The sequence below is a fragment of the Pezoporus wallicus genome, unplaced genomic scaffold (genome assembly GCF_028554395.1).
Source record: "Pezoporus wallicus isolate ANWC-B61680 ecotype Strahan unplaced genomic scaffold, APGP_CSIRO_Pwel_v1 contig_14788, whole genome shotgun sequence".
Lineage (NCBI taxonomy): Eukaryota > Metazoa > Chordata > Aves > Psittaciformes > Psittacidae > Pezoporus > Pezoporus wallicus.
The window spans coordinates 108,319-135,377 of NW_026643043.1; the positions used below are offsets into that span (position 1 = coordinate 108,319).

Below are 27,059 nucleotides of genomic sequence, written 5' to 3' on the forward strand. Positions count from 1 at the left end.
CACTGTTGAGGAGTCTAATCAGGAAGGTTACTAATGCCGTCTTAGGATGTACAAGCTCCCTGCCATCTATATTAACGCTGAAGCCGGGGACAGGCACAGCCTTGGTCACCCGCCACGGCCGGGACTCGAACTCACGACCCTGCGGTCCGCAGTAGTGGCTGTGTGTCCCCTCTCCCCTCCACTCCTCCCCGCCTGGCGGTGCATGCTGGGAACTGTAGTCCGCGCGGGGCCGCCGCGGTGCACGCCGGGAGCTGTAGTCCCGCGGTGTCCCCGCGGTGGCTGGGCCGCGCCATGGCGGCGGCCGGAGCCCCGGCGGGCGGCGCGGGGCGCTCCAAGGTGGCGCCGAGCGTGGACTTCGATCACAGCTGCTCCGACAGCGTCGAGTACCTCACCCTCAACTTCGGGCCCTTCGAGACCGTGCACCGGTGGCGCCGCCTCCCGCCCTGCGACGAGTTCGTGGGGGCCCGGTGAGCGGCGGGGCGGCGGGCGGGGGCGGGTGTGGGGGGTCCCGGCGGCTCCTGACCCCGCTCTCTGCCGCCCGCAGGCGCAGCAAGCACACTGTGGTGGCCTACCGGGACGCCATCTACGTGTTCGGGGGGGACAACGGGTGAGGCCACGGCGGGGCTGAGGGGAGCGGGGCTGGGGCTGAGGGGAGCGGGACTAAAGGGAGCGGGCCCGGGCCTGAGGGGAACGGGGCTGGGGCTGAGGGGAATGGGGCTGAAGGGAGCGGGGCTGAAGGGAGCGGGCCCGGGGCTGAGGGGAGCGGACCTGGGACTGAGGGGAGCGGGCTCGGGGCTGAGGGGAGCGGGGCTGGGGCTGAGGGGAGTGGGACTGAAAGGAGCGGGCCCGGGGCTGAGGGGAGCGGGCCAGAGGCTGAGGGGAGTGGGGCTGGGGCTGAGGGGAGCGGACCCGGGGCTGAGGGGAGCGGGCCCGAGGGGAGCGGAGCCGGGGCTGAGGGGAGCGGGCCCGGGGAGCGCAGGGTTGCCGTTCCCCGGCTCAGCCGCTGCTCTCGTTCCTCCGCGCAGAAAGACGATGCTGAACGACCTGCTGCGCTTCGACGTGAAGGACTGCTCCTGGTGTAGGTGCGCGGCGCCGGGCGCGACCCTCCCCGACCCCAGGGCTGGGGGTGGCCGCTTCGTTCGTCCTCAGCACCTCGGGGACTCTCCCAGCGCATCCTGCCAAGGGCTGCGGGGCTGAGCAGGGCTCCCGCACGCAGCTCCTGCCTGCGGGGGGCGGTGGGTGTCACTGCCCGCACACCCTGCGGGGTGCTGGAAGGGTGCAGGGGCAAAGGGACTGCGGTGCTGCGGCCCCTTGGGGCAGGAAATGTGCCAGTGGGGCTTACTGTTGCCTGGCCTGTGCGGGCTCTGTCATCTCACCCCTGCCTCCTTGTGCCTCGCTCGCTGTCTCTGCCAAACAGGTTTCAGCAGTGTCGTGTTTGTACCATGCTCACAGTGCTCCGTCTGTCGTAAAACCTGGGGCAGTTTCATTAAGAGACCAAAGCCAGTGAAAACCCTCAGGAGCAGCAGGAAAAGCTTGAGCAGTTGTTTCTTCTTTGACTCTGCACAAGAGCAGTGAGTCCCTGAAGCACAATGAGGGTGTTTGATTGCTGCTGTTCTCCTGTTGTGCAGGGCTTTCACCACGGGGACCCCGCCAGCGCCGCGGTATCACCACTCGGCTGTGGTCTATGGGAGCAGCATGTTTGTGTTCGGTAAGGCAGCGGCAGGTTGCAATGGTGTCTGCTTGGGATGGTAAATGCACTGGTAGTGATGTTTAGAAGAATGAATGAGATATCACAGAATAGTTAGGGTTGGAAAGGACCTTAAGCTCATCCAGTTCCAACCCCCCTGCCATGGGCAGGGACACCTCTCACTAAACCATCTCACCCAAGGCTCTGTCCAACCTGGCCTTGAACACCACCAGGGATGGAGCATTCACAACCTCCCTGGGCAACCCATTCCAGTGCCTCACCACCCTCACAGGAAAGAATTTCCTCCTTAGATCCAATCTAAACTTCCCCTGTTTCTGTTTTAACCCGTTACCCCTTGTCCTGTCACTACAGTCCCTAATGGAGAGTCCCTTCCCAGCATCCCTATAGGCCCCCTTCAGGTACTGGAAGCTGCTGGATGCACGCAGCATCTCTTCTTCAGGCTGAACAGCCCCAACCTTCTCAGCCTATTTTCGTACAGGAGGTGCTCCAGTCCCTGCTCATCCTCGTGGCCTCCTCTGGACTTGTTCCAACAGTTCCATGTCCTTTTTATGTTGAGGACATCAGAACTGCATACAATACTGCAAGTGAGGTCTCACAAGAGGAGAGTAGAGGGGCAGGATCACTTCCTTTGACCTCCTGGTCCCACTCCTTTTGTTGCAGCCCACAATACGGTTGGCTTTCTGGGCTGCGAGCACACAAATTTTTAGGAATATTTTTATAACATATTTTTAGGAAGTGTCAAAATATCTCTGTAGCAAATCCACTGTTTTCCATGTCTAACACTGATTCCAGCTTCAGCTTGGAAACACTCCTGTTTTGTCTAAAGACTTGAAAATCATTCCCACGTTGTTTCTTTAGGGGTAGCAGTGGAGGAGGAGTCTCCCACTTGTCCATTAGCTAAATACCTCTCTTTGTGCGAACTAAACTTAAGTTTTCTTCTGATATAACAACTAGAAGTGTACATGCTTGATTGCATTTGAGCCCAATGGAATTTTGTTGCCCAGGTGGCTACACTGGAGACATTTATTCCAATTCCAACCTGAAGAATAAAAACGATCTCTTTGAATACAAGTTTGCAACTGGGCAGTGGACTGAATGGAAGACTGAAGGGAGGTAAGGAGCTGGCATCACTGCCCCCTTCTTCAGGGGGCCTTGAGCTTAACGCAGCAGACAATGGCACAGTTGGTGCCAGTGCTGGTGTTAAGGCTGGGGGATGATTTCTGCACTACTTGCTTGATTCAAGTGTTCTGAAAATGAAGGTTTTTACATGGCCTCCATTCCAGAGGGGACTATATTGGAAATGTGACCAAAACCTATTTCGATTTAGTTGTATCAGAAACCACTTTGGAGCTTACTTTAGTTAAATCTGCTTCTCAGACTAAAGTTGGACTTCCCGGAGTGCCCTGAGATGCACACACTTGTGATGTGAGTGCTTTCAGAAGCAGATGAATGAGTTGATCTCTGTTCCTGAGATCCAGCCTTCTAAGGCAAAATCAGACCTAGCAGCATGTTACTTCTCGGAGCTGAGTTTGTGCACATTTAGACCACATCAGTAAATTCTCTTTCTGGTTGTTTTAGCAACTTTTGGCATTCTGGAGAGCAAGTCTCACTCCTGTATTCCAAACTCACATGTCCCTGTCTTTCCCCATGGTTACAAGCGTGGGTACTGCACAAATGGCCTCATACAAGCTGATGGCCTTGTGCCATCACAGTTTTGTTTCATGCTTCTTGGCTGATTTAGGAAAAGCCACAAAGATTGGGGAAGAAGTCTAAGTTTGCTCTCTTCTTGTGGGCTTTGCATCTTGGGAGCCTTCTCAATCTCACCCCTTGAAGCCGTTTTGTGTTGGGTACTTTATGCTTCATACTTGTGCATTTTAGCCCTCACCTAGATCCTTACAGCGGGTGATCTGAGAGTGTTTCAATTGCTTTCCTCAACTGCAGGTTGCCGGTTGCCAGGTCAGCTCACGGTGCAACAGTGTACAGTGACAAGCTGTGGATCTTTGCAGGATATGATGGCAACGCACGGTACGTGCTGGGATCACTGGGGTGCTTCTGTAAAGTCCTGGTCCCTCACTTTTCACCTCTGTAGACATGTTTTTGTTCCCCTAGTGATTTAAGCCCTTAACTGGAGCTCTGCAAAAGCTTTGCCTGTTGTTGAGCATCACATTTTAGCACTTCACCAAATTCAAGTCCGTATGTGTTGAAAACCTAGACACCTGGTGACTCAGACTGTGGATGTGTAATGTGCCATCCTTGCCTTGGTTGTAAAGATGCTAAAAGATCTTTGAAATTTGGCAAATGAGCGTTTTTCTTTATTTATGGAGGAGGAATTGGAGAAGGATGCATGACTGTGTGGAGCTGCTCAGTTCCAGCTTAGGGAGTTCCCTTAGGACCTCGAGTAGCTGGAAGGAGGGATTGGGTGAGAGGAGCTGTCTAATTTATGTTAAATGCATCTAATCACGTTAAAAAAAAATGGCTTTTTGTGGCACAGGAGCCTCAGGCAGATTAGGACAAAAGGAATCATCTGTAGTTATTGTGAGTAACTTGTCCTGGGAAAAGCATAGGTATAAAAGGTAACAGTCAGTGATGTGTCAAGTTGCTTGCTCTGTTCTCCTCTCTGCAGTGAAGGTGGGATTCAGCCACACAAATCGCTGCTGTGGTCCGTGCTAGGGGTTAGTAGGGGTAGGTAGAAGGTAGCAGGGTAATAAGGGGTATTTCTGTAAATACCCCTGAATCCTGAGGAGTGAATAGGTCAAATCCTTAAGCTCCAGGCAGAATTGCTGTGTGTAACTGTAGATCACTTGTAACCAGAACACTTGTAACTTGTAACACTTGTAACTGTAGAACACTTGTAACTTGTACAACACTTGTAACAGTGTGTAACTGTAGAACACTTGTAACTTGTGTGTAACTGTAGAACACTTGTAACACTCCTAACCAGAAAGGTGCTGAAGCAGGCTTGGGGTGGTGATATTAAATTAAGTATAGGAGAAAAAGATTTTAATAGTTTTTTTTTCCTGCCAGTGGAAGTAGGAGCTAAAAATTACTGTAAAAAAAAAAACTCTTTCTAAATCAAGCATTTTTGTATTGTAACATAGGTTAAATGATATGTGGACAATTGGCCTCCAGGATAGAGAGCTAACGTGCTGGGAAGAGGTAAGAAGCTTTAGTTGCAGTTAACACATGGGATTTCTTCTTTGGTTTTCATATGCAGTTATTTAAAAGCCCTGTGCTGGACACCACTGTTCTCTGCAGGTTGTGTTTGTCACACAGGTGAGCAGAAACCCCTCAACATGATTGTGCTTGTGCATTTGGAAAGCCAAGTGTACATTAGCTCTGCTCTTTGTTTGGGAATGTGAATACGAGCTGGCCATGCCCCCTGGAAAAAGGGACTGCATTTCTCACTGTAACCGCTGGGAGCTTTGCTGGCTGTCAAGATGCCTGATCCTGACAGCGCTGGGGCTCTAGAAATGTGGCCTCCCATCCTTTTTATCCATGGTAAAGTTAGTCTGTGCAGAGCAACCTCAGCATTAGTTGATCACCTGGACTCAGTTGCCTGCACACGTTGCTGCCATGGCATCTGGTGAGCTGCATGGTGCTGCAGCATCCTCAGCACATGCAGTGATGCACCACAGCAATACCTTCTTCATTGTGAACTTCATTATCTTTCAGATTGAACAAAGTGGTGAAATTCCTCCTTCGTGCTGTAACTTTCCTGTGGCTGTTTGCAAAGACAAGATGTTTGTTTTCTCGGGCCAGAGTGGAGCAAAGATTACCAATAATCTCTTTCAGTTTGAGTTCAAGGAAAAGATGTAAGTGGAGACAGTTAAATCACACAAAATCCACATAATCTTTTACTACTTGAGTTGAGAAATGCACAGACTTAAGGGTATTGAGAAAGAATACTGCATCTCATGGTGAGGAAGTGGTAGTAAGGTATGGACCATGTTAATGAGATGTTGCCATTTGCCATGTGCATCAGATTGGTCATTTTCAGCAGATGAACAGAAATTCAGTAGATTCACTTTAAACAGTAAATGTGAGTCTTGGTGTATTCAGAATGGGATGCCAAATATTGCTTTCCTGGAAGTTGTCCTATGGTCTGTTCTGACAGCCTGGTTGGTCTGGTTGCTGGCTGAAGTGGAACCACAACTGAAACAATAGCTGATCACCTCCAGACCTTGGCTGAAATCATGCTACTGTAATGAATAAGCAATGCCCTATCAAAATGGGGTATGGTACTGGAATGGTGCCCTTTACTTAGAAGGGTTAGCTGTTAAAGTGGATCATAGATAACGGATTCCTTGCCAAGTTGTGGTCTTTGAGCTGCTGGGATTTACATCTGGGTGAGGGAACCACGTTGGCTTTATCTCATTTTCAGTTAGAAGTTCATCAACATGGAGCTGACGGAGATCAGGATGAGCTGTTGCCCGTTCTCATGCAGGTTCTGGAAGTACCGTAATGGAGCTCCTTTATCCTTACAGTTGGACCCGGATTCCTACGGAGCACTTGCTTCGAGGCTCCCCTCCTCCTCCACAACGACGATACGGCCACACGATGGTTGCCTTCGACCGGCATCTCTATGTGTTTGGTGGGGCTGCAGATAACACGCTGCCCAACGAGCTTCACTGCTACGATGTGGACTCCCAGACCTGGGAAGTTATCCAGCCCAGCCCAGACAGTGAGGTAAAACCTTCAGCTCTTGGTGTTTCCTTTTACCCTTGGCCCATTTTTTGCTGTCAGGCCAAGGATGTGTTTTTGACAAGGACGTTGTCTTTTAGCTCCTTCCCACCAGTGGCTGAGCAGCTGAAATACTGTGGGCAACAGTCTTTAGAAATGGGTCAGCGTTGACACATTGAAAACTTTGCTTAGTGCTGTTTAAAGAAATCCCATCAAACACTTGTAATTGTTGAGTCAGTCATTATTTGACTGAGCCTAGTAATGAATTCACTGTGTGGACCAGTGGTTCTGTGGTTGGCTGTGTGGTGCTGTTGAAGCAGAATTCCAAAAGAGATGAGGTTTTGATTGTTCCCCTGGAATAATGCCTCTGTGTGTAATGTCTTAGAAATTCTGTAATTGCACAGAGTAGCATTTCCCTTTTAGGTCAAGTGTGAAGGGTTTGCTTATGAAGGTATGACTGTAAAATAATGATAGGCATCACAGGGAGACTCAGACATGGCTTTTTTGACCATAGTTGCATTAATAAGATATATAAATTAAAACACCTGGGTTCTTTACGTGAGCATAAGGAGGCAGTAACCACCAAGGGCCAAGTGAGCACCCCAAATGAGAAGAAGCCTGTACTAATATCTGTATCTGCTGGATTGAGAATGGTTATGTTGGCTGCATTTGTTAATTTTAATAGATTTTACCTTACCTTAAGACATGTAGAAATACTTCGGCTGATGTAACAGTGGGTTTAGTGTGTGTGATCTGTGGGAAGAAATAGTAGATGTCTGTGTGCTGTATGGAGAACTGCAGAAATGAAGGATACACCTGGAAGAGATGAGTATTGCATGAACTAGGCTGCAACCAAGTCTCAGGCACTGTGGGTGCACCGAGACAGTCCAGTATTGCCTGCATTTTGGGTAAACAGGTAGAACAACACCTAGAAACAAGTCTGGCAATGGGCCTGTTCTAGGTCCTCTTCTCTGCCCAGGTCCCTCAGCTTTGTTGATGGTGCCTTGCATGGAGGATGGGAAAATGACTTAATAAGTAGAAAAGGGAGAACTAAAGTGAAAAGGTCAGTGCTCCACAAATAAACAAGGAACTTCTATTTTGTGCTTTTAGGATGTCTTCAAACTGGATATCAAACATACTTTCTGATCTGCACAGTTGCAGTCCGTAGCTCCTCATACCTTCGCCTTGGTGCTATAATATATGTACATATTGTGTCTTACAGAGCTGTTCTCCATCTTTACTGTTAGACGATCTTCACAGTTGGGGGTTGTTCTGCTTTTCTAAGGCAGGGAGAGGAGCATCGCATCTGAGTCCATGGCTGCCTGTACAACAGTGCCAAAGCTTCCTGAGGTGCTTGGTTTCCTTTATATGGGGCTAGAAGAGGATTTAAAGATAATTTAAATACATTTTTTTCATTGCCCTCAAGTTTTCCTGTAGAACTCCTTGGCTTTCTGAAGAAGGTTGGAACAGCATCAAATACCAGCAGGCAGAAAGAGGGAAAATACTCCATCTTGCCCAGTTGCTCCCCAGCAGATGGACAGACAGAGGTGTACACACAGCACCCGTGGTTTGTGCTACAGTAGAGGAGTGCTCTGCAGGGAATGACAGAGGAGCTGGAGGCCTGGGAGGGGATTGCACATCCATTTGTGGACACAGCCCCACAGAATCAGAAGAGATGTTTAGAAACAGCCACTGCCTCATAGAAGGTGCCACAGGAGAAGGAAGAGAATTCTTCTTCCTTGCAGCGCTTTAAGAGGGTCTGGGACAGTCACACTGTCCATGAATCCACGTGGATTCCCACCATCTCACAGTGCAGGCTCTAGTGAGCAGCCTTTCAAAGAGCAATATGAATTTCTGACTTTCAGAGCTCTTTAGTTGTCTTAATAAGCAAAAAGGGAGGTGAATGCCTTGGTAACCTTCTCTGGCTTACTGTGAGCTACAGTTCTGGAGTTTTTCACATGGATTACAGTGACGTGGTTTGTGGGCAGCTAAGAAAGATTAAAAGGACTTACTCATCCCACTGTGGATGAGTCTGCCACAGTCTCCCTGTGCAGAGATCAGTTACACCCGCTGAGTTATCCTCAGGCAAAAGAAGCATGTTATTATGTGAACAAACCCCTGAATTCCTGCAGTGAGGCCCCTAACAAGATCTGCTGTCAAATGCGGTGAGTTTAGCTGTCAGGGTCTCATGTTCTGCCAGGATTTCACAGTCCAAAGAGAAGACTGATGTTTCTAAGCAATAGGTAGTGCTGAGACTTGCATCCTTTTCAGCAAGTCTTTTGCCCAGCCTTCAGGATCTCCATACCAGTGATGGGTTCAGGTTGTGCTGAGAGGTACAGCTTGGAAATGGTGGAGTTGGTGAAAACCTGGTTATCAGAGTCAAGGTTGTTGCACAGAGTGATTTCTGTTTGTCAGCTCTCCCTTCATCTCCTTCCTGAGGGATGTTCATTACGTGCTTTTACAGAGCTCTCCCACAGAGAAAGCAGAATGTGCACTTATGTGGATGATAGCAGAAGGGATACACTTATGTAGCTCGCTCACCAGTAAGAAACTAGAAGAAAGCAGCGTTAGGATGACTCATGTTAAGTGGGTATAAAGTTGGATAACTGGAAGATAGGAAATGTGGGTTTGAACGAGGAGGAGTTACTCTGCTTAAGCAGTTTAGAGACTGGTTCTTGTCATTGCACCACTAGAAACTTTTGTCAATGACCTTGAAAGAAAAGAGCAAGTCTCGGCTTTCCCCTGCTGCCTGCTCATTGCCCAGAGTTTTGCCAATTCATGACTAAAGTAACAGTCCACTCAGAGTGATGGTTCTTTAGTTGGGCAGAAACAGTATGTATTTCATGGGTATGTAAAGCAGAATAGCTGAGAACAGGGTGTGTGGTCTATGCTTAATAGTTTCCCTTCACAGTACCCCTGGAAACAATGACTTAAAACCTTTAGTCATTGTGGGTAGCTGAGACAAGCTCCCTGTAGTGTAAAATGGCTCAAAGTGCTGCCGATATTCTTGGCTCCAGAAGCCAACAGGGTGTAGTATCATTTAGTAACATAACTGTTACCCCCATGTTTATTAGGTAGATCTTCCTGACCCGTGTTTTACCATGTTGTATTCACAAATCAGGGTTATTCAGAGAAGAAATCTCTGAATGATTGGAGAAACCCAGTGGCCAGCAGTGAAACGGAGTCTCTGGGCAGCAGAGCCTGTTTCGTCTATTGGTAAAGGATCAAGTAAGGTCCAGCAGCTTCAAGATGAAACTAGAAATACTCCAGACTGAAAAAGAAAAGGAAATGAAAGTTCACAGATTGTGAGGAACGGGGGTGATGATTCCTTGGGATGTTTTCTCAGAGCCTTTGGGTAGATTTTTCACTGTGTCTAAACCAGATTTGATATTTCCTAGAAAGAAAGTTTTCCTACCAGAAAGGCTCCATTTCAGAGTTATTCCAGGATCTCTTGTAGGCTGGTTTATGCAGGAAGTCAGATTAAGATCCCAAAAGTACTACTATGGGAATTTGATTTTGGAAAACACACCATGGTGCCACAAGGAAGCAACTGCTAGTCACGTGGTTTTTGTCCTCTGTTGTTAGTTTTCAGTATATGTTCTTCTGAGACACATCCATTGGATTTGGCCATACTTGCTCTTTAAACTGCCTAATTCTCTCTAATAAATTGTACATTAACACTACTATTTCAATCTCCAGCTGATAGATTGAAATTGTGTTAAAGGAAAGAGTGTTTACTGTTATTACAGCTGTAAGTTAGTTACAGGTTGGCTCCTGTTCTGACCTTTGCAGTTATAACAGCGCATGTTTGAATGTCATTGTCAAAGAATCAACTTCCCAGGTTGTGTTCTCCAGTGAGTATTAAATGGAAAAATCTCATCCTCAGTGTAGAGCAGAGTATCAAACGATGCCCACTGTCCCATCCCTTAGTACTGACCCTAACCAGAACTGCAAAATCCCCAGAAAGGCTGATACTGCAACAAGCTTTTGTTGTATGACTTTGCTCTTGTATCTCGTGATTTATCCTGTTTTGTAGGTTTCTGCATCATGGTCTTCAACTTTCTATCCTCTGCCATGATCCGTGGCAATCCCTGTTCTGTGTTCACTGCTTCACATGAGGAGGTGGTGCTTACTGAGGTGATCCTTTGCTTTACACTGTTGGCTTGCTGACACTAGTGCAGAGTTGAAGATACCACGAGAGGTTCGAAGAATCTCTACCACTGGAAGTCTTTAGGAACAGCCTCGATGAACCCCTCTCAGGAATGAAATAGGTATTGTTGGCCCTGGTTGGGGCAGAGGAATGGAAATAGCCTTTGGCCAGGTCCTTTCCAGGTGTCTGTGATAGATTTTTAATTCCCTTTCTTCGTGTATGGGAAATAAGAGGGGAAAAGGAAAGGCTGAATTTCCACGTTAGACATAAATTTCCATCATAACAAGAGCTGAGCTGGGCCTCCACACCTGGAGTATGTTAACGAACAGGAGGAAGTCTTAGGATCACAACAGCAGGAGGTTGGAAGGGACTTCAGAGGTTTTGAGTCTAACCTCGTGCTCAGAGCAGGGGCAGGACTTGGCAGAACGTCATGAGGTGCCCATCAGCCCATGTTTCCAGCCTAGGTAAGCCCTTTCGAGCAGCAGCCTCCAGCATGTCAGCTACTCCAGACAGTCAGCTCTGATTGTCTGAAAAGCAGATAGATTTTCTGCACCCAGTGTGTGAAAACATTTAAGTCCTTAAACCTCCTTGAACTTAAAGACTATCCAAAGCTCTGTCTGCCCATCTGTTAAGAGAGTTTCATGCTGTTGCCTGGTATGATAGCGTAGAAGCATCTCTTGAGTATAAACAGCTACCAGAAGTGACATATCATTTGAACCTGTTGTAGCTTATGGTTTTCTTCGAGTTCCAGAGGAAGAATAGATTCTTTTTTCATAGACCCACAGCCTGGGTTGTGGTGGGAGGGAGCTTAAAGCTCATCCAGCTCCAACCCCTGGCATGGGCAGGGACCCCTTCCACTAGAGCAGCTTGCTCCAAGGCCCTCTGTCCAGCCTGGCCTTGAGCACTGCCAGGGATGGGGCAGCCACAGCTTCTCTGGGCACCTTGTGCCAGTGTTTTTACCTTCTAGTTTATGTTGGTTCACCACATTGGTTTGTTGATGGCTTTAGGTATTTTTATGTCATTTTGGCTTAGAGTTTTTAGTGATGTTGGAAGCCAGGGAGGCTCATCGATGTTCCTAGATGTGAAAGCGATCTGGGCACATCTTTACTGCCTTTGAAGTACAACAATCAGCTTCCTTAATACATATCTGAGTGTGAGGAGAGGTAAAATTTACACAATTATCAATTTATTCTGTAAATATAAGAAGGGTACTAAGAAGCTGAGAGAATGACTGCCGTGGATTTGGTTTTACCTGTTTCCTAGTATTGCACATAGTGCTGAATTTTCAGTCTGAAGAAGCACTGAAAACAAGTTGGAAATGCTTTGAGGGCTGAGTAGGAGGCAGAAGACACCCACTGAAACAGCACAAGTTGAAAACAACACACAGTGTCTTGTACGCAGTGCCTGCCCTGACACCATGTGTAACCTGTCAGCCATAGCAAAGGTTTTACTGCATCACCTTCCTCATGCATTGTCAGCCTTGACACAGAGAGCAGGTTGTCGGAGACCATCAGTCAAGCCATGAGGTGGGAAGCTGGTCTCCAGCTGTGGGAATAGCTGAGCATCCTGCATCCTGGCCATCTCTGTTCAGCATCTGCATTCTTCCCACCTGCCAGAAACAAGCCCCTCAGCTTCTCATGAAGAACTAAGGGCACAAGAGGGCAGAAAAGAAGCAATTAGTGCATAAGATTTTAATTGCTGTATACCTCAGTCATTGCACAAACTGTAAGAGAACTACACAACTGATATGTTGGATTGCTCAATCACAGTGGTATTTGGTTTAGATTTCAGCATAACAGCAATTAAACATCCACCTACAGCAGACTCTGAGGTAAATAAAGAAACACTTGGAAGTGAAGGCTTCAAAAATGCAAATTCAATTTATTCCAGAAGGGAGAAGTGAATTCCAGCCTTGCAAATGCTTTTCCTCCTCCACTCTTTTCTTCTCTCCTTGAAATGTATCTGGAGCTGTTTCAGATTGAACTGCAATCTAAGAATCATTTAAGCCTTGACTATACACATGCGAGTTCCAAATTGCACATAGAAAACTAGTATTGACCCCTGACTGGAAACTGTTCTTTTCATTTCATTTTACTTTTACGTTGATTCAACTTCATTTATTAAGGACTCCAAGTGAAGCTGAATGTATTCCTGGGAAGGTCAGTGACAGGGTTTGCACAGGTTGAACTAAGTTTATTTTAAGGTATGTGGACTCAGCCCCAGAGGTTGTGCTCAGGGCTGTAATCTCAACTATTTGAATGATTGCTGGTGCTCTGACACAGAAACAGCAACACTTAATGCACAGCTTTGTAAGTCAAACCAGAACCCTGATGAGCATCACAGGACAAACTCGGTCTGTGCTGTCTAGACAGGATACGGAGTGAGTCTGAGCATGAGAAATGCAAAATGATACAAAACCTCTTCTGAAATACTTTGATTTTGAAGGTGATGGCTCGAAGCAAGGCAGCAGTGTGGGAGGGTGAACTAAAAGGGAAGCAGAGGTGACTGGTGAGATCTGCTTTGGAAAGCAAAGGCTCTGGCTTGAAAAGACCCTTGAATAATGACAAACCAGGTGGCTGTGTTTGGTTTCCAGCAGAATAGTTCTTCTTTGGGTTTTTTTTGGCTGGAGAGTTAGTTGTGAAAAGGATATGTATAATACAGCTGATATCAGCCCTTCTGGTGGTGTGGAAAGACATCTCTGGATTGGATGGGGCTTGGAGCAACCTGGTCTAATGGAAGTTGTCCCTGCCCATGGCAGGGGTTGGAACTGGATGAGCTCTAACATCCCTTCCCACCTAAGCAATTTTTATGATTCTATGATCTCATTCTCTTTTGGAGAGCCACAGAACAGGAATGTAATAGATCAATATGATTCCATAATCTTCCTATTACAGTATTTATTAGCACCAACTTTAAAGTTTCTTTGCTAAAGTATCCATGAGGTTTTGCTGGAGACAGAAGGTTTCTTGTTTATCCAGGGGAATCTGGATGGCTTGTTCAACAGGCCTTTGAGGTGACCCCATCTGTGGTTTGTACATCTGAGGGAGAAAAGCAAGCAGGGGGGTTGTGTCCTGGAAAGCTGTAGTCTGAAGAAAAGGGAAACTCATGGAAAATCTGGTGAGTAACGAGCTAAATGAGGCCGTTGTGTGATGCTGTGGTGAAAGGGGTAAGTCAGTGGTAATGAGAAATGCCAGTCAGCATGGCTTCCTGGAAAATGTGGCTCTGCAGATAAACATAATCTTGTTTCGTGTCTGAGCTTACTCAAGTGGTGTCTCTAAATATGTACAAGAAGAGAAGATTTCTTATGCCAGAGGGCTTTTGATTTCGTAGGCAGAGATTTAATGAGATTTTGCTGCCTGGAGGACAAAACAAGCCTGATCAAACTGGGCAGGGGGGGAAGGTAGTTCCTATCACCACTCGACGACTTGATGTAAGATATCTCAGTGAGATGGGCTAATGTGATCAGCTACCTTTGTGTAACCTCAGAAGACACAGGTAAAAACAATGAGGTCTGTCCCGTGCAGGAGGGTCACAGCAGCTTCAACTCGCAGTGGCTCCTTCCTGCTTCAGAAGTCACCCCGTTTTACAGTTCCAAGGTGAAGTGTGTGTTGCACGGAATGGTGTGATCCCTCAGCCCTATAAATAGCTGGGGCTTCCTGCAGCGTGGGGTGGCTTTATGCTCTGTGGACCTGGCGTGATGGAGACAGGATTGACTCTGTGGTGCCAGCTCTGGAAACGCCTCCAACGCCGGGCTCTGTGCATGACTTGGCACTGCTGGAGGGCCTTGGCCAGATGGGTGAGCCACTGCGGGCAAGGGGAGTGCTTACAGGCCTCCAATTGAGCGTCCTGCTGAGTTAGATGATCATTCACTGTTCGAGCTCTCGACAGCATTTGGAATAAGCTCTGGGTTTCACAGTGATTTACAGAATCTCTTTATTTCTAGAATTGGGGTGTATTTTTCTATGTAAAACTCAGTGTTGAGTCTGAATTTGGTGTATTTTGTAACTACAGTTACGTGGATGGTCCTGTGTATGTACCATTCCGATTACAAGGTGCCATGAATAGGTGTCTTTAAATGTGAGTGTAAGTATGTTCCAGGTACACTAGGAAACAATCCTAAAGGATAATACATGTTGATCTTAGGATGCAGGCATTTGTGTCACTTTGGTCCACGTTGATTTTCCCTTCTCACTATTAATCTGTTGCAGGTTCTTTTTTTTTTGTGTGGGGAAAAAAAAAGAGGCTTTTATTTATTCCCTCCCCTGTTTTGTCCTCTTCTTTCCCCAGTTACCCAGTGGGAGACTCTTCCACGCAGCAGCTGTTATCTCGGATGCTATGTACATCTTTGGTGGCACGGTGGACAATAACATCAGGAGTGGAGAGATGTACAGGTTCCAGGTAATCACTGCCAGGTCACTGCTCAACCTGCTCAACCATCCACACCAGTTCTGTGGGACTCCTCTGCCTCCAGACGTGGCAGTTTCTGGTTTGGCTCCTGCAGGCAGCCTTCACAGTTCAGACAAGACCCAGTTCTTCCATCTTGCCTTGTGTTATCTTTCATTACCCTCCCCATAGAGCAAGCCCTTGCAGGTGTTTGGGTTGCTTGTTGTTTTCTACTTTATATACTACCTTGAGGTTGAGTTAATCAGGAAATCCACTGATCGTATGTGTAACAGTGCTTTTGGGCAGGGCCATGTGAAATGAATTCTGTCTTCTGTGGGGCTTTATTTTTCCCAGTTTTCCTGTTACCCTAAATGCACTCTCCATGAAGACTACGGAAGGCTGTGGGAAAACAGACAGTTCAGTGACCTGGAGTTTGTTCTGGGAGAGGTGAGTAGATTTTACTGCAGAGGTGCCAGTGGGGGTTTCTGGTGTGTATATTGTGTCCTGGGGAAAGGCAGATTGTAGGGGGGGGGGGGCAGAACCCCTGGGAGTGAAGTTTGAAGAGCAGTGGCACTGGTAAAGTTGCTGTCTCTGCTTTAGTAAATTACACTGATCCAGATAACTTCCTAAAGCTGCAAATGAGAAGCTTTTCAACTGAGAAGATCCGTGGATCGCTGGGAGGTAACCCCAGTTTGTCACAGCACAGTATCATAGGATCATAGAATAGTTTGGGTTGGAAAAGACCTTAAGATCATCCAGTTCCAACCCCCCTGCCATGGGCAGGGACACCTCACACTAAACCATGGCACCCAAGGCTCTGTCCAACCTGGCCTTGAACACTGCCAGGGATGGAGCATTCACACCTTCCCTGGGCAACCCATTCCAGTGCCTCAGCACCCTCACAGTAAAGAACTTCTTCCTTAGATCCAATCTAAACTTCCCCTGTTTCAGTTTGAACCCATCACCCCTTGTCCTGTCACTGCAGTCACTAATGAAGAGTCCCTCCCCAGCATCCTTGTAGCTCCCTTCAGACACTGGAAGCTGCTCTGAGGTCTCCACGCAGCTTCTCTTCTCCAGGCTGAACAGCTCCAACTTTCTCAGCCTATCTTCATACATGAGCTGCTCCAGCCCCTGCTCATCCTCGTGGCCTCCTCTGGACTTGTTCCAACAGTTCCATGTCCTTTTTATGTTGAGGACACCAGAACTGCACACAATGCTCCAGGTGAGGTCTCACAAGAACAGAGCAGAGGGGCAGGATCACCTCCTTCGACCTCCTGGTCACACTCCTCTTGATGCAGCCCAGGACACGGTTGCTTTCTGGGCTGCAGGCGCACACTGAAGCCAGCTCATGTTAAGTTTCTCATCGACCAAATATATATATATAGTATATAGAGTTGTAATGTGAAAATGGTACTAATGACCTCTGTACTCAGTTGAGGTCCCAGCTGTTCCTTGGAAGGAGCAGTCAGTGCTTTGCAGATCATTTCAAGAGCAGTTTTAATGACTAAAGTAAAATAGAAAATGAAACCAAACCTCAGATGCAACAATAAGAGCAATATCTGTGACACTGAGCCTATGTATCAGCTTCCACTTAGTGAACATAACAGAGACTCTTTCCAAATGGTGTTTGCCATTAGGCTTTAAGGAAAGCGGGTGTTGGATTTCATCTATATGTGCAGAGCAAATGCAAGGCTGCCTTAGATTCTAACTTCAACTAAATGTATGGTAACCTGGAGCTCAGCCCAGCCTTCCACGACTTCCACCATCTGCCACCACCACTGTGGGATTTGGGTCTAGAAGTTCAATGTGTTTCCTTCCTTTGCCTGTGACAGAAGGAGGAACGAGTCCGAGGGCACACTGCAATTGTTACAGCTCGCTGCAAGTGGCTGAAGAAGAAGATCATGCAGGCAAGGGAGAGGCTGAAACAGGTGAGTCTTAGAGAGAATAGGTCTCATGGCAGGGGATGCTTATTCTGCCCCATTTTGGAAATCAGGTTGTCAGGAAACACAAGTAGTATCTGCTGAGACAGCTGTGGCACCAGAGCGGAGCCTGATGCTGAGGTGCCCTGGAGCAAGGGAAGGAAAGAGGATAATTGGCATTAACAGGCTGCAGGATGTGTATCAGGCCGGGTGAGGAGCATAACATGGAGGAGCCACAGTTAATCCGGTTATCTGGATTTGGCACTATGGTTCTTGGGAGCTCTCGTAGCTGTCAGCTTCTGATCTTGTGGAGTATCCCTGGGGATACCCCTGCCTCTAGGGAGGGCAGGAGCTGCGCGTCCTCGGGGGTGGCCTGCAAGATCAGGCAGATCAGTGGGAAGGCAGCTTCAAGGTTTGGAGCTGGCTCTGTTCCCTTTACCTTAGCATTTCCTGACTTCTTCCCGAGTGGAAGGTCTGGTGTCTGCGTTCCTTACAGCTTTTTAACAGCAAATATCTGACTGCTCTTGAGGAACTGGTAGCACATAACCTGCAGTAAGATGTACAGGTGCCTCATTGCCCCTTAGTTAATTGCTTTGCCACCCCAAGCCCTCCATCTTAACTGGATAAGGCTGGAGGGAAAGGTCGTCAAAGTGGAACTTGGAAGTAATAACGTGGCTTACAACATGTCTGTGCAGCACTTTGAACTCTGACTTTGCAAAGCAGGGGTCTGTGGAACCTGCTCCTCCATCTTTCTTCTCCAAGGAGAAACGCTGTTCCTGCTGAGGGCAGAAAGATGAATTCATTCCTCCCTTTTTCTGAGGTCCTGCTTTTGAGCCTTATGCAGGAGCTCACATTTGTTCTGATCCATGTTTGTCGCTGGATATGGAACGGTAAGTCTAAGGCATGAATTCCTTGTCTTTGTGTGGATAATCTTGAAGATAATGAGATCTTGGATCTTGAAGAATGCAGTCATGAGAAGGATCTTTCCTGTGGTTTGACAGTAACGTGTGTGAGCTGACACAGCCTTGTTGCCATGTTTGTTCATTCCATCTCATTAGAAATCAAAGCAAGACATTGAAGACGAGGGACATGCGACTTGCCAGAGGGATGGGATTGGTGGGAATGTCAAGTTGTGCCGCCTGCAGCCGCTGCTGGAGGTGCCCATCCGAGAGGCTGAGGCGCAGCCCTTCGAGGTGCTCATGCAGTTCCTGTATACAGATAAAATCAAGTACCCTCGCAAAGGTAGGACAGAGGGTTAGGAACCTGCCACAGCTGGGCAGGAAACAGTTATTTTGACCCAGAGTAGGATCAAGCATTTGCACATGATCAATAAACCACAAACTAAAACCAAAGGCGTTCTGCTGTTCTGCACATGCAGAACACTGTCTGCAAGGACCATGGATCCTTTGTTGGCCTGTTCCTTTTTTCTGGCGTTGTTTTGATCCACTGCAACTGAGCCCACACAGCAAAGGAAAGAAGTGAGGATTTATCATCTTTTCAAAGCGCCAATCCAAAAGAATGCCTCAAGAAAGGAAAAATCAATTTGATGCATTCACTGAAGATCCCCTGGTTATAAACACTTGCAGGCTGGGAGGTAATAGCCAGAGATCTCTCAGCTCCCACGCAGCAAATCTAATGGCCATGCTTTGAGTGATGAGGTGTGTCAGGCTGTGGGAGTCAGAGTGGATACCCAGGGGGACCTGCAGCTGGAAGGGCTGGGGAAGCTGTAGCCATGTGGCACAATAAGGTAAAGCAAGGTCCATCTATCCTAGCGCTGAAAGGTTTGCTTGAGCTTCAGTCCATAATCTTTCCTTTCTATAAAAGGTAATTCCCAGGGAAAGAATGGTATGTATGCAGTTGCTCCAAGGCTTTCCATGCAAGCCAGCCTGTCTTGAGAGCAAGCCTCATTAATGGCAATGAGAGAAGCTTCTCATTGGTGTCTGCTGACATTGCCAGATCCCGCTCTCAGCCAGTTCACTGATCCCTTAGGATCAGACCAAGGACATACTGAGCTCTTCCCTTTGTTACAGGCTTCTCAGGAAGCCTGCTACCCTTCCCCCAGCCCATCAAACACCCCTCTGCTTGGATCCTCCAATGGCCCTGTCCTGACCATTTGTATTCCTAGTTGCTCGTCTCAGTTCAGAGAGCAGCACCTTGGGGATCCGTCCAGAGGCTGAGCTAATAGAATTTGGCATGCTTATCAAATGGGATTTTCCAATTAGACACAAGGAAGGCACGTGACAAGCAAGAAGGCTTTTCTCTATCAAAAAGTAGTTACAGCAGATGGCCACAGATCTCCTGTGAGGAAATCATAGGCTGTGGAGGATTATTCCTTGAGTTGGTGTCCCAGTAGTCCCATTGCAGTCGCCTGCACGGGTCCCCACTGCCCCTCTCTTACTTCAGCCCTTTCTTCTAGACCAGCCTCAGGTCTGGGCGTGCACAAAGCACCTTCATAAGGGCCTGTCAGAATGAGGGAACTGATTGCTAATACTGCATCCAAACCCAGGGGCTGTTAGCAGCTGAGCACTTTGGAACACAGGGCTGCTGGCTTTGGAGCTTGTCAGTGGCTTTAGAGACTTCCCTTTCTTTTTGGGGTTTTAAAAAATCATAATCCAGATTGTCAAGATAAATTGAGCTCTGCAGCATTTTTCTCTCTTGTCATTTCAGGCCATGTGCAGGATGTGTTACTTATTATGGATGTTTACAAACTAGCTTTAAACTTCAAGCTCTCTCGACTGGAACAGCTCTGCCTCCAATACATTGAAGCATCCGTGGATCTGCAGAACGTGCTCATTGTGTGTGAAAATGCCAACAAGCTCCAGCTGGATCAGCTAAAGGTGATCCCAGTTTGCATACAGAGGAACTGATAAGGAAGTTTAACAAATAGAATTTATGTAATAAATGTTTTGCAAAAGCTGTTGGCTTTTGCAAATTCAATTCTTTCCTATAATTGTAGTTGCTTGAGTGTATGTTAGGGTGGGCTGGCCTGCTGTTGCTCACCAATATTAGGTAGGTTTTTTCACTAAGTGATATTTGTGCATATCTGCCCTGCAGGGATTTCAGGATGTATTTCAGGATGTAGAGGGCAGAGTGACTTTGCCTCTTCATCAATTCACTCTCCCTGCAGCAGGATGGAACGAGTGCGTTTTCTGTTCCCACTGTTCTATACAGACGCTGCAGACAAGCTCTTTCACCTGGGTGTGATCTAAATTCTGTTTTCATGGCTTTGATCTGAAAAGCACTCTACTGAAAACCAAAATGTGTCTGCAGTTCTCTGTGCAGTGGGTCAAGGGCTTTGCTGAAAGTCAGGGTAGGGTAGATACCTCCAGGCTGCTTTGCTGTGACAGCAGGTTTGTCATACAGGAGCCTACAAGACTCTTCCAGACTGTTGCAGCCTTCACAGAGAGAGTTAAGGCAAAATCCATGCAAGGAAATCCTGCACATTGTATTCTTAATGGAGAGTGTTGAGACCTCGTCAATCTTCTAATTAACTTCTGGTTTCTATTGTATAAAGAATTATTATGAGATAGCAACTAATCTTAGTTGGCTCCATGAGGTTTCCAGCATCTCCTGAGACTCCTGTTTCGGAGCAGCTAGATGGGGGGCAATGAATCTTTTCCTTGTTATTATTTCTTAGTCAGGTTTTTCTAGATGCTTAAAGTTGTCCTGAATTTCCTGTTCAAGTAGGAGCTGAAATGGTCCCTTAGGTCACTGAGGAGGTCACTGCTTGATAGCTCCAGCTGCAGGACCCATGTGGAGGGTCGTAAGAAAACGATGGTTGTTCACACGTGTGACATGTATGTGATGCTGTGGGATGCCTTCAGAGGGTAAACCATCAATCTGTTATTAATACTGGATTGGTGTTTTTTTTTAAGGAACATTGCCTGAACTTTGTGGTGAAGGAATCCCATTTTAACCAGGTAATAATGATGAAGGAGTTTGAGCATCTTTCTTCATCCCTCATAGTGGAGATTGTACGAAGAAAGCAGCAGCCTCCTGTTCGAACGCATTCCGATCAGCCGCTTGACATCGGTAACCTTCCTGCTTTTTAACCTAATTATTTGTGCTGGTTTTGCATTGCTAATGGTTTGCTTAGTCTAGGAAACAAAGGAAAGAGGGGCCGGAGCTATGGCTTTGCCATGTATTAGTTTGATAGTACCTGCTCATCTGCAACTATCACATCCTTAACTATCTCATTACGGTTAACTTTCAGGAACATCTTTAATTCAGGACATGAAGGCTTACCTGGAAGGAGCTGGGACTGAGTTCTGTGATATCATCCTTCTCTTGGATGGCCACCCACGGCCAGCACATAAAGCCATCCTGGCTGCCCGCTCCAGGTGAGGCTGTGTAAAGTGCAGTGCTGTGCAGTCTGTGGGGCAGCTACCTCTTTTAGAAGACAGGGAGGAACTTTGTATCCACATAAAGCGTAAGACACGTCTTTGCTCAGTAACTGTAATAAGCCTTTAAGCATCAGTGGTTAAATGGTTCGGGTTTTTTCAATTTGATACCCAGCAGGGAAGGACTGGAGGAAATTAAAACTGGAGAGGTTCTCTAGAGGATGTGTAAGAAGCTGCAGTGCAAGACAAAGAATCTGTACAGTCACAGGGAAGGAAAGAGGTGGTTCAGTGAAGTGGAAAGCACCAAATGTCCACTGAGGTCAGAAGGAGTCTTTTGATGGTGGACATCCATTTTGCATCACCTGAAGTTTGAATCTCTTTCTCCCTTGCTGGTATTTAAGACTGGGTATGAATAAGCACAGCAAAAAATGGTGCATAACAGAGACTAGATTGTGCCTGTACTTTGTTGAGGAGGCAAGTTCACCTTTCTGATGGTGGGGACTGTTCTCCCTCCTCAGTATGGCAGTGAAGGGAATCTGTGCTTTGCTTGTGTGTTCTGTGTACCTGCACCTTTACGTTCTGGAAAACATGAAGTGTTCACATAAAACATGAAGTGTTCACATGCTGTTTCAAATCCTGTCACAATTTTTGTCTAGTCCCAGAAATAATATTCAGTATTAGTTATCGTGGTATTTTACTAGAAGCATTTCACAGCTCTTAAAACACCCCTGCATGATTAGGAGCCTGCAGATACCAAGGAAATTCATAATGCTTTAAGCTCTCTACTGGGTCTTATGCAAATTGGACAAAAATCAAAGCACTATGTGTCCTAATTTTCAAGAAACAGGCAAATTTTGGGTAGTGCTGATGGAAATCAGGGGGATTATATTTGGAGTTCTCTCACAGGCAGACATATAAAACCAATCATTTAGCAGTGGTTTTGCCCAGGTTGTCACCTGAATTTGCTTCTTTGGAAGCTGCAGTGCTTAACAGCAGCCTCTGAACAATACTGGGTTAAACAATCTGTCTGCAGAATGTGTACATCAGTTTTACTTCCTTTTCCAGTTACTTTGAAGCCATGTTCCGTTCCTTCATGCCAGAAGATGGGCAAGTGAATATTTCTATAGGTGAAATGGTTCCCAGCAAGCAAGCATTTGAATCAATGCTTCGATACATTTATTATGGAGAAGTAAACATGCCTCCTGAAGACTCCCTGTATCCTTCTATCTAAAGGAATTGAAGGATCTGCCTAACGTGCACGTACAGCAGCTCGCTTTCCTTGCCAGGCAGAGCCTGGGAAGATTGCAGCTCAAGGCTGCATTTTAACGTCTGCCACGGTTGCTTTACAGTTGTTTCCTTAATGAGATGAATAGCTACCTCTTTGCTGCACCTTACTATTACGGCTTCTCCAACAACAGACTGCAAGCCTATTGTAAGCAGAACCTAGAAATGAATGTCACAGTGGAGAACGTACTACAGGTAATTGTCCCCAAGCAGCCTTCATTAGTCATTTGAATTAGATACAGGGAAGGGTCTGGTCAGCTGGGTACCCCTAGTGCCAGGTTCACTGAGTCACCTCCAAACTCACATCCACTGAGACTGCAAAACCCTTCTAATGCCAGTGGTCCTGCATGGCCACTGTAGGAGCACAGGCTCAGGTGGTTTTGTTTCCTTATCTGCTTTTTGTGTCACCGGTGCTCCTGGGCTGAAGTGTTTAGTAGATAGTGCTCAACTGGCCAACAGGATGTTCCTCATCCCCCCATTGTAGACCAGTGTTTCTAAGGGTCTTTTTAAGAGGTACCATGTGCACTGCACTCAACTCCAAACCCTTTTTTTTTGGCAGACATTTGTACCAGGGCAAATGGTGATGTGCAGGTGACTTTAATCTTGTTTTATCAGTAAATGCTAAGAGGATCTGGCAATGAAGTTTAAGCTAACGAAGAATATTCTGTGATAAGAAAGCCTACAATGCCATCTACTAGGTAGGCAGCCCGAACCCTCTGCAACACAAGCAGAATCAATTCCAGCATTAACTGCTTTTGGCTCTTGCCAGTCTCACCAGGCACTTCAGGGAACCTGGCTCTGAAACAGATCTGCAGTTTCCTACTGATTATCTCCTGGGGACTCCATGCATTTAAATCCAAGACTTTAGTTTTCAATAGTTCAGAAAACTGGAGATGTTTCCCTAGCTCAGAGGAATTGCCTCATCTGAGTCAGAGCAGTGTTTGTGCACTGTACCTCTGAGCTATGCAGAAGGAAGATCACATCATTGCTTTTGCTCTAGATTTTAGAGGCAGCTGACAAGACCCAGGCGCTGGACATGAAGAGGCACTGCCTGCACATCATCGTTCACCAGTTCACCAAGGTTGGTTGCATCTTTTCTGGGGCTTTTGAGAGCTGCTGTCCTCTGTCACTGCGTTGGTTAAAGACACATTAATATAGGAATCCATTTCACTCTCTCTCATGTGAGACAGCTGAGAGCTGGCTGAGTGTTGCCGATACTCCCTGACAAGTCTGCCAGGCATAGTTTAAACACCAAAAATAAATGAAGGACTAGAACAACAGGGTCTGGAAATGTGAAGACCTTCCAGAACAGAAGTTACCCACAACTGCTTCCATTTCCACTTGTTCCGGCTGTTGATTTTGTGCCATGCCACTGTTGGGTTCTCATGTGTATAGCAAGATAAGTTTGTGATATATTGAGGGCACAAATCTCTCTTTCACTGGCAGTCATGAATGTGCTGTTCATATTTCTCTTGAATTATTCTCTGTCATAGATATTCCACTCTCATGTGCCCAGAAGGCAAATTACCATGTCCTGGCTGGGCTTTCTGTAGTTTCCATGTTCTGATATGTGGGATGATGCATTAGTGATAGGAAAGGTCAAGAGCCTGATGTGCTGATATTCCTGTCCTCACTTGAGAGAATAAGGGTATTATCATTTAGTTGTTCTTGTGAGATATGATCCCTTCATGGGAGTTCCCCAGAGTGTCACCAGTTCATGGCACAATGTATCAGCAGTGTTGAAATCGGCTGATAAATCACAGGAACTGGGATTTCTGGATGCTATGCACTTACTGATAGTAATTCCCAAGTTAATATTCAGGTAGCTTGCTCTTTTTTGTGTATCTAAACTCACAATCCTCCACCGCTGCCCATGGGGAAGGAGAGCACTGCTCAGTCCAGTCTGTATCTGAAGATGCATAGGGAGCTATTAAGCCTCTTTATGAAATGCCTAAGTTGCCCAAGTGCAAGGCATTTTACATCCAGAAATAGCTGAAAGTGCATAAAAAGCCTTGAGAGTGGAGCCAGCATCCAGGAATCGCACTCCCAGTGGAGGGTCCTAGCATGAGGTTACAGCCCCTGCCTTCATCTGGTGGATTTTCTTCTGGCCTCATGACTCCTGCAGAGGGGCCCAGCTTCAGCAGGGGATGGAGAATGGTCCCACTGTGAGTTACAGGCAGTTGGGGCATCTCCTGGGGCTACAGTCCCTGAGAGCTGAGCTCTCATGGTCTCAGCTTCCTGTGGAGGCCCCAGGAAGACAAACAGGTTGGCACAAATCTCAGCAGAACGTGCTGGGGGGAAGCGAACATTGCGCCATCGCAGAGATGGGAGCTAAAGGGCGTTCCTCGATTGTGTTCCACTCACCAGAGTATGTGGAAATGTTTTCTATTTAAACTGTTGCCTGCTAGAAGAGTTTTGCTCAGACTGTGGCTGGAAGCCTGTCAAGCAGATGTGCATGAAGAAACCTTCATTATGCAATGTTTTTCTTTGCCTTGAGAGGCTTCAGTGTGTGAGTTTTGGCCCTGTGCTGGCTGCCTCTGTGTGTGGCTGGGCTCCTTGGCAAGCTGCAGGCTCTGAAGGGGGATCTGTTCTAGCTGTGCCAGCCCAGCAGGTCATGGAGGCTTGGACAGGCTGGGTGGATGGCCCTTGGCATCTCCTGTTCTTCCAGCTTGGTTAACGCTGTTCTCAATGCCGACTGTCAAGGAGTTTCCCCCCCCAGTAAGAACATTAATGGCAGAGCTGTGCCCAGAGGTTTGCTGCTTTGGGCAACGTGGGTTTAGGCTCCTGTGTGTCGGTATTGTGCAAAATGCCCAATAAAACTGCTGTTCTGAAGTGTTTGTACTGACACCCTGATCTGTTCCTCCACAGTGCATGCCTCAGTGCTTCCCACCCATGTTAAGGGGGTCCCTTTCCCTCCCAGTCATCACAGACCTTTACTTTGGGGATATTGTTACTTCAAGCACGTGTCCTGAGCTCTTCCTGAAAGCATCTCAGCCATTTCCTTCCTGGGCTTCAAAAGATGCTTAGGACATCTTTATTCTTTATCACAGTCAAGCTTAGAGTGAGGAGATCAGTGAGTACTGGTTGGGCAAGTACTCAGGCTTTTAGGCAGAGTCTGCCTTCAAGGCTGGGCATGTATGTTAATAAATCTAGAAAGAGGGATTCCTGGCTCATTACTGTGAGGTTGTGGAGAAGAAAGGAATGTGTAGAGCTCCTTTTTGGTAACAGCTGAGCTTCTGAAGAGTCTTCAGAGCATAAAGCTTGTAGATTCTCGTATATCTGACGCGGTGAAGGTTTGTGTTGGCAGGTACTCCAGTGACCTGCCTTGACTGCAGGAGGAAAGCCAGCACCACCAGCGTGGACACTAAGCACAGCCTCTCCATAGGAGCAGACAGGGTGAAGAGATCAGGTCCTAAGTCACGTTCTCAGTAGAAACACACAGACTTCAAAGTTCACGGCTGTGCTGGTGCCCAGCTTTGCTTTCAGGAGTGCTTAGCTGGCATCCATTAGCAGGAGAGTTGTCACTATAAACAGTAATTACCCTCCTTTCCCAGAGAGGCAGTGCTGGGGTCAGCGTTTCTGCTGTTCTCCATCCCATGCCCTCCATGCAGCAGCCTGAAACTGGGTTCCAAGTGCAGGAAGTCATGACCGGAGCGCAGGGCTGCGATTTCATGCCGTATGTGCCCAGGCTCTACCTGCTTCACATGGGGTGGCTGGGGTGAACTGCTGCGACATCAGCTGCCATTTGGGGAGGGCTTTAATTCCTTTCTGTTGTTTTCTGTTCTGTTTTTCTTTTCCTTGAAGGTCTCCAAGTTGCCAAATCTCCGCTCCCTGAGTCAGCTCCTCCTTCTTGACATCATAGAGTCGTTAGCTAACCACATATCAGACAAGCAGTGCGCGGAGCTGGGCTCAGACATTTGACACGCTTTGGTAATCGAGCTTCTCCCTTGTTCCTCAAACAAACTAGCACTTTATGGCTGGCTCCCTCTTCTACCATTCCATACCGAGCTGCTCACAGTGTCTACGCAGTACAGCAGGCTCCCGAGGAGCATGGACAGCTGACGTGCTCTCCTGTGGATTTGCTTGGTTTGTACCTTTGTGGCGAAGGGTTTGGTCTCTCTTACGCAAATGTCAAATTGAAACCATTGCAAGAATTAATTTATTCCATGTGGTTTGGGGAGTAACTAAGTTCAGAATCAGGCCCATTATTACTTTTATACTGTAAAAGAAAGCAGTCGTGAGGAAGGGCGGCGTTAATACTTGGAAACACAGGATTTCAAGGCTATTTAAAGAACTTCAGCTGACACAGGGGAAGTCACATAAAACTGGAAGCAGTGTGTGGTGCTCACAGGGAGGCTGTGACTGTTGGAGCAGGATGGAGGGACTTGTCAGAGCCTCTCCATGGTGTGGATTAAAAGATAAACCCTTCTGCAGCTGCCTCCACTGGTGGGCTGCAGGAGGGCCAGGCCTTGCTCTGCAGCAGCTCACACTAGAAGATTACAGTGGTCCATCCTGCACACCAAATCCATTAATCCTGTCTCAGTAAGCCTTTCTAAATCAATTTATTAATAAAGAGTTAACATCTTCCCCTGGCA

At 47.1% G+C, this 27,059-nt stretch overlaps 1 protein-coding gene across 1 annotated transcript; it reads left to right on the forward strand.

Moving 5' to 3' along the window:
- Positions 1–256: 256 nt before the first annotated feature.
- On the forward strand, positions 257–27,059 carry LZTR1 (leucine zipper like post translational regulator 1). The gene is made up of 20 exons (XM_057396561.1): positions 257–467; positions 545–607; positions 1,026–1,082; positions 1,629–1,708; positions 2,713–2,821; positions 3,650–3,733; positions 4,807–4,864; positions 5,381–5,520; positions 6,193–6,394; positions 14,826–14,936; positions 15,276–15,368; positions 16,754–16,849; positions 17,899–18,082; positions 19,508–19,677; positions 20,716–20,872; positions 21,054–21,180; positions 22,246–22,395; positions 22,554–22,659; positions 23,465–23,545; positions 26,269–27,059. Exons 1-20 carry the CDS (start codon positions 292–294, stop codon positions 26,383–26,385), a joined length of 2,361 nt encoding a protein of 786 aa, XP_057252544.1. The 5' UTR covers positions 257–291; the 3' UTR covers positions 26,386–27,059.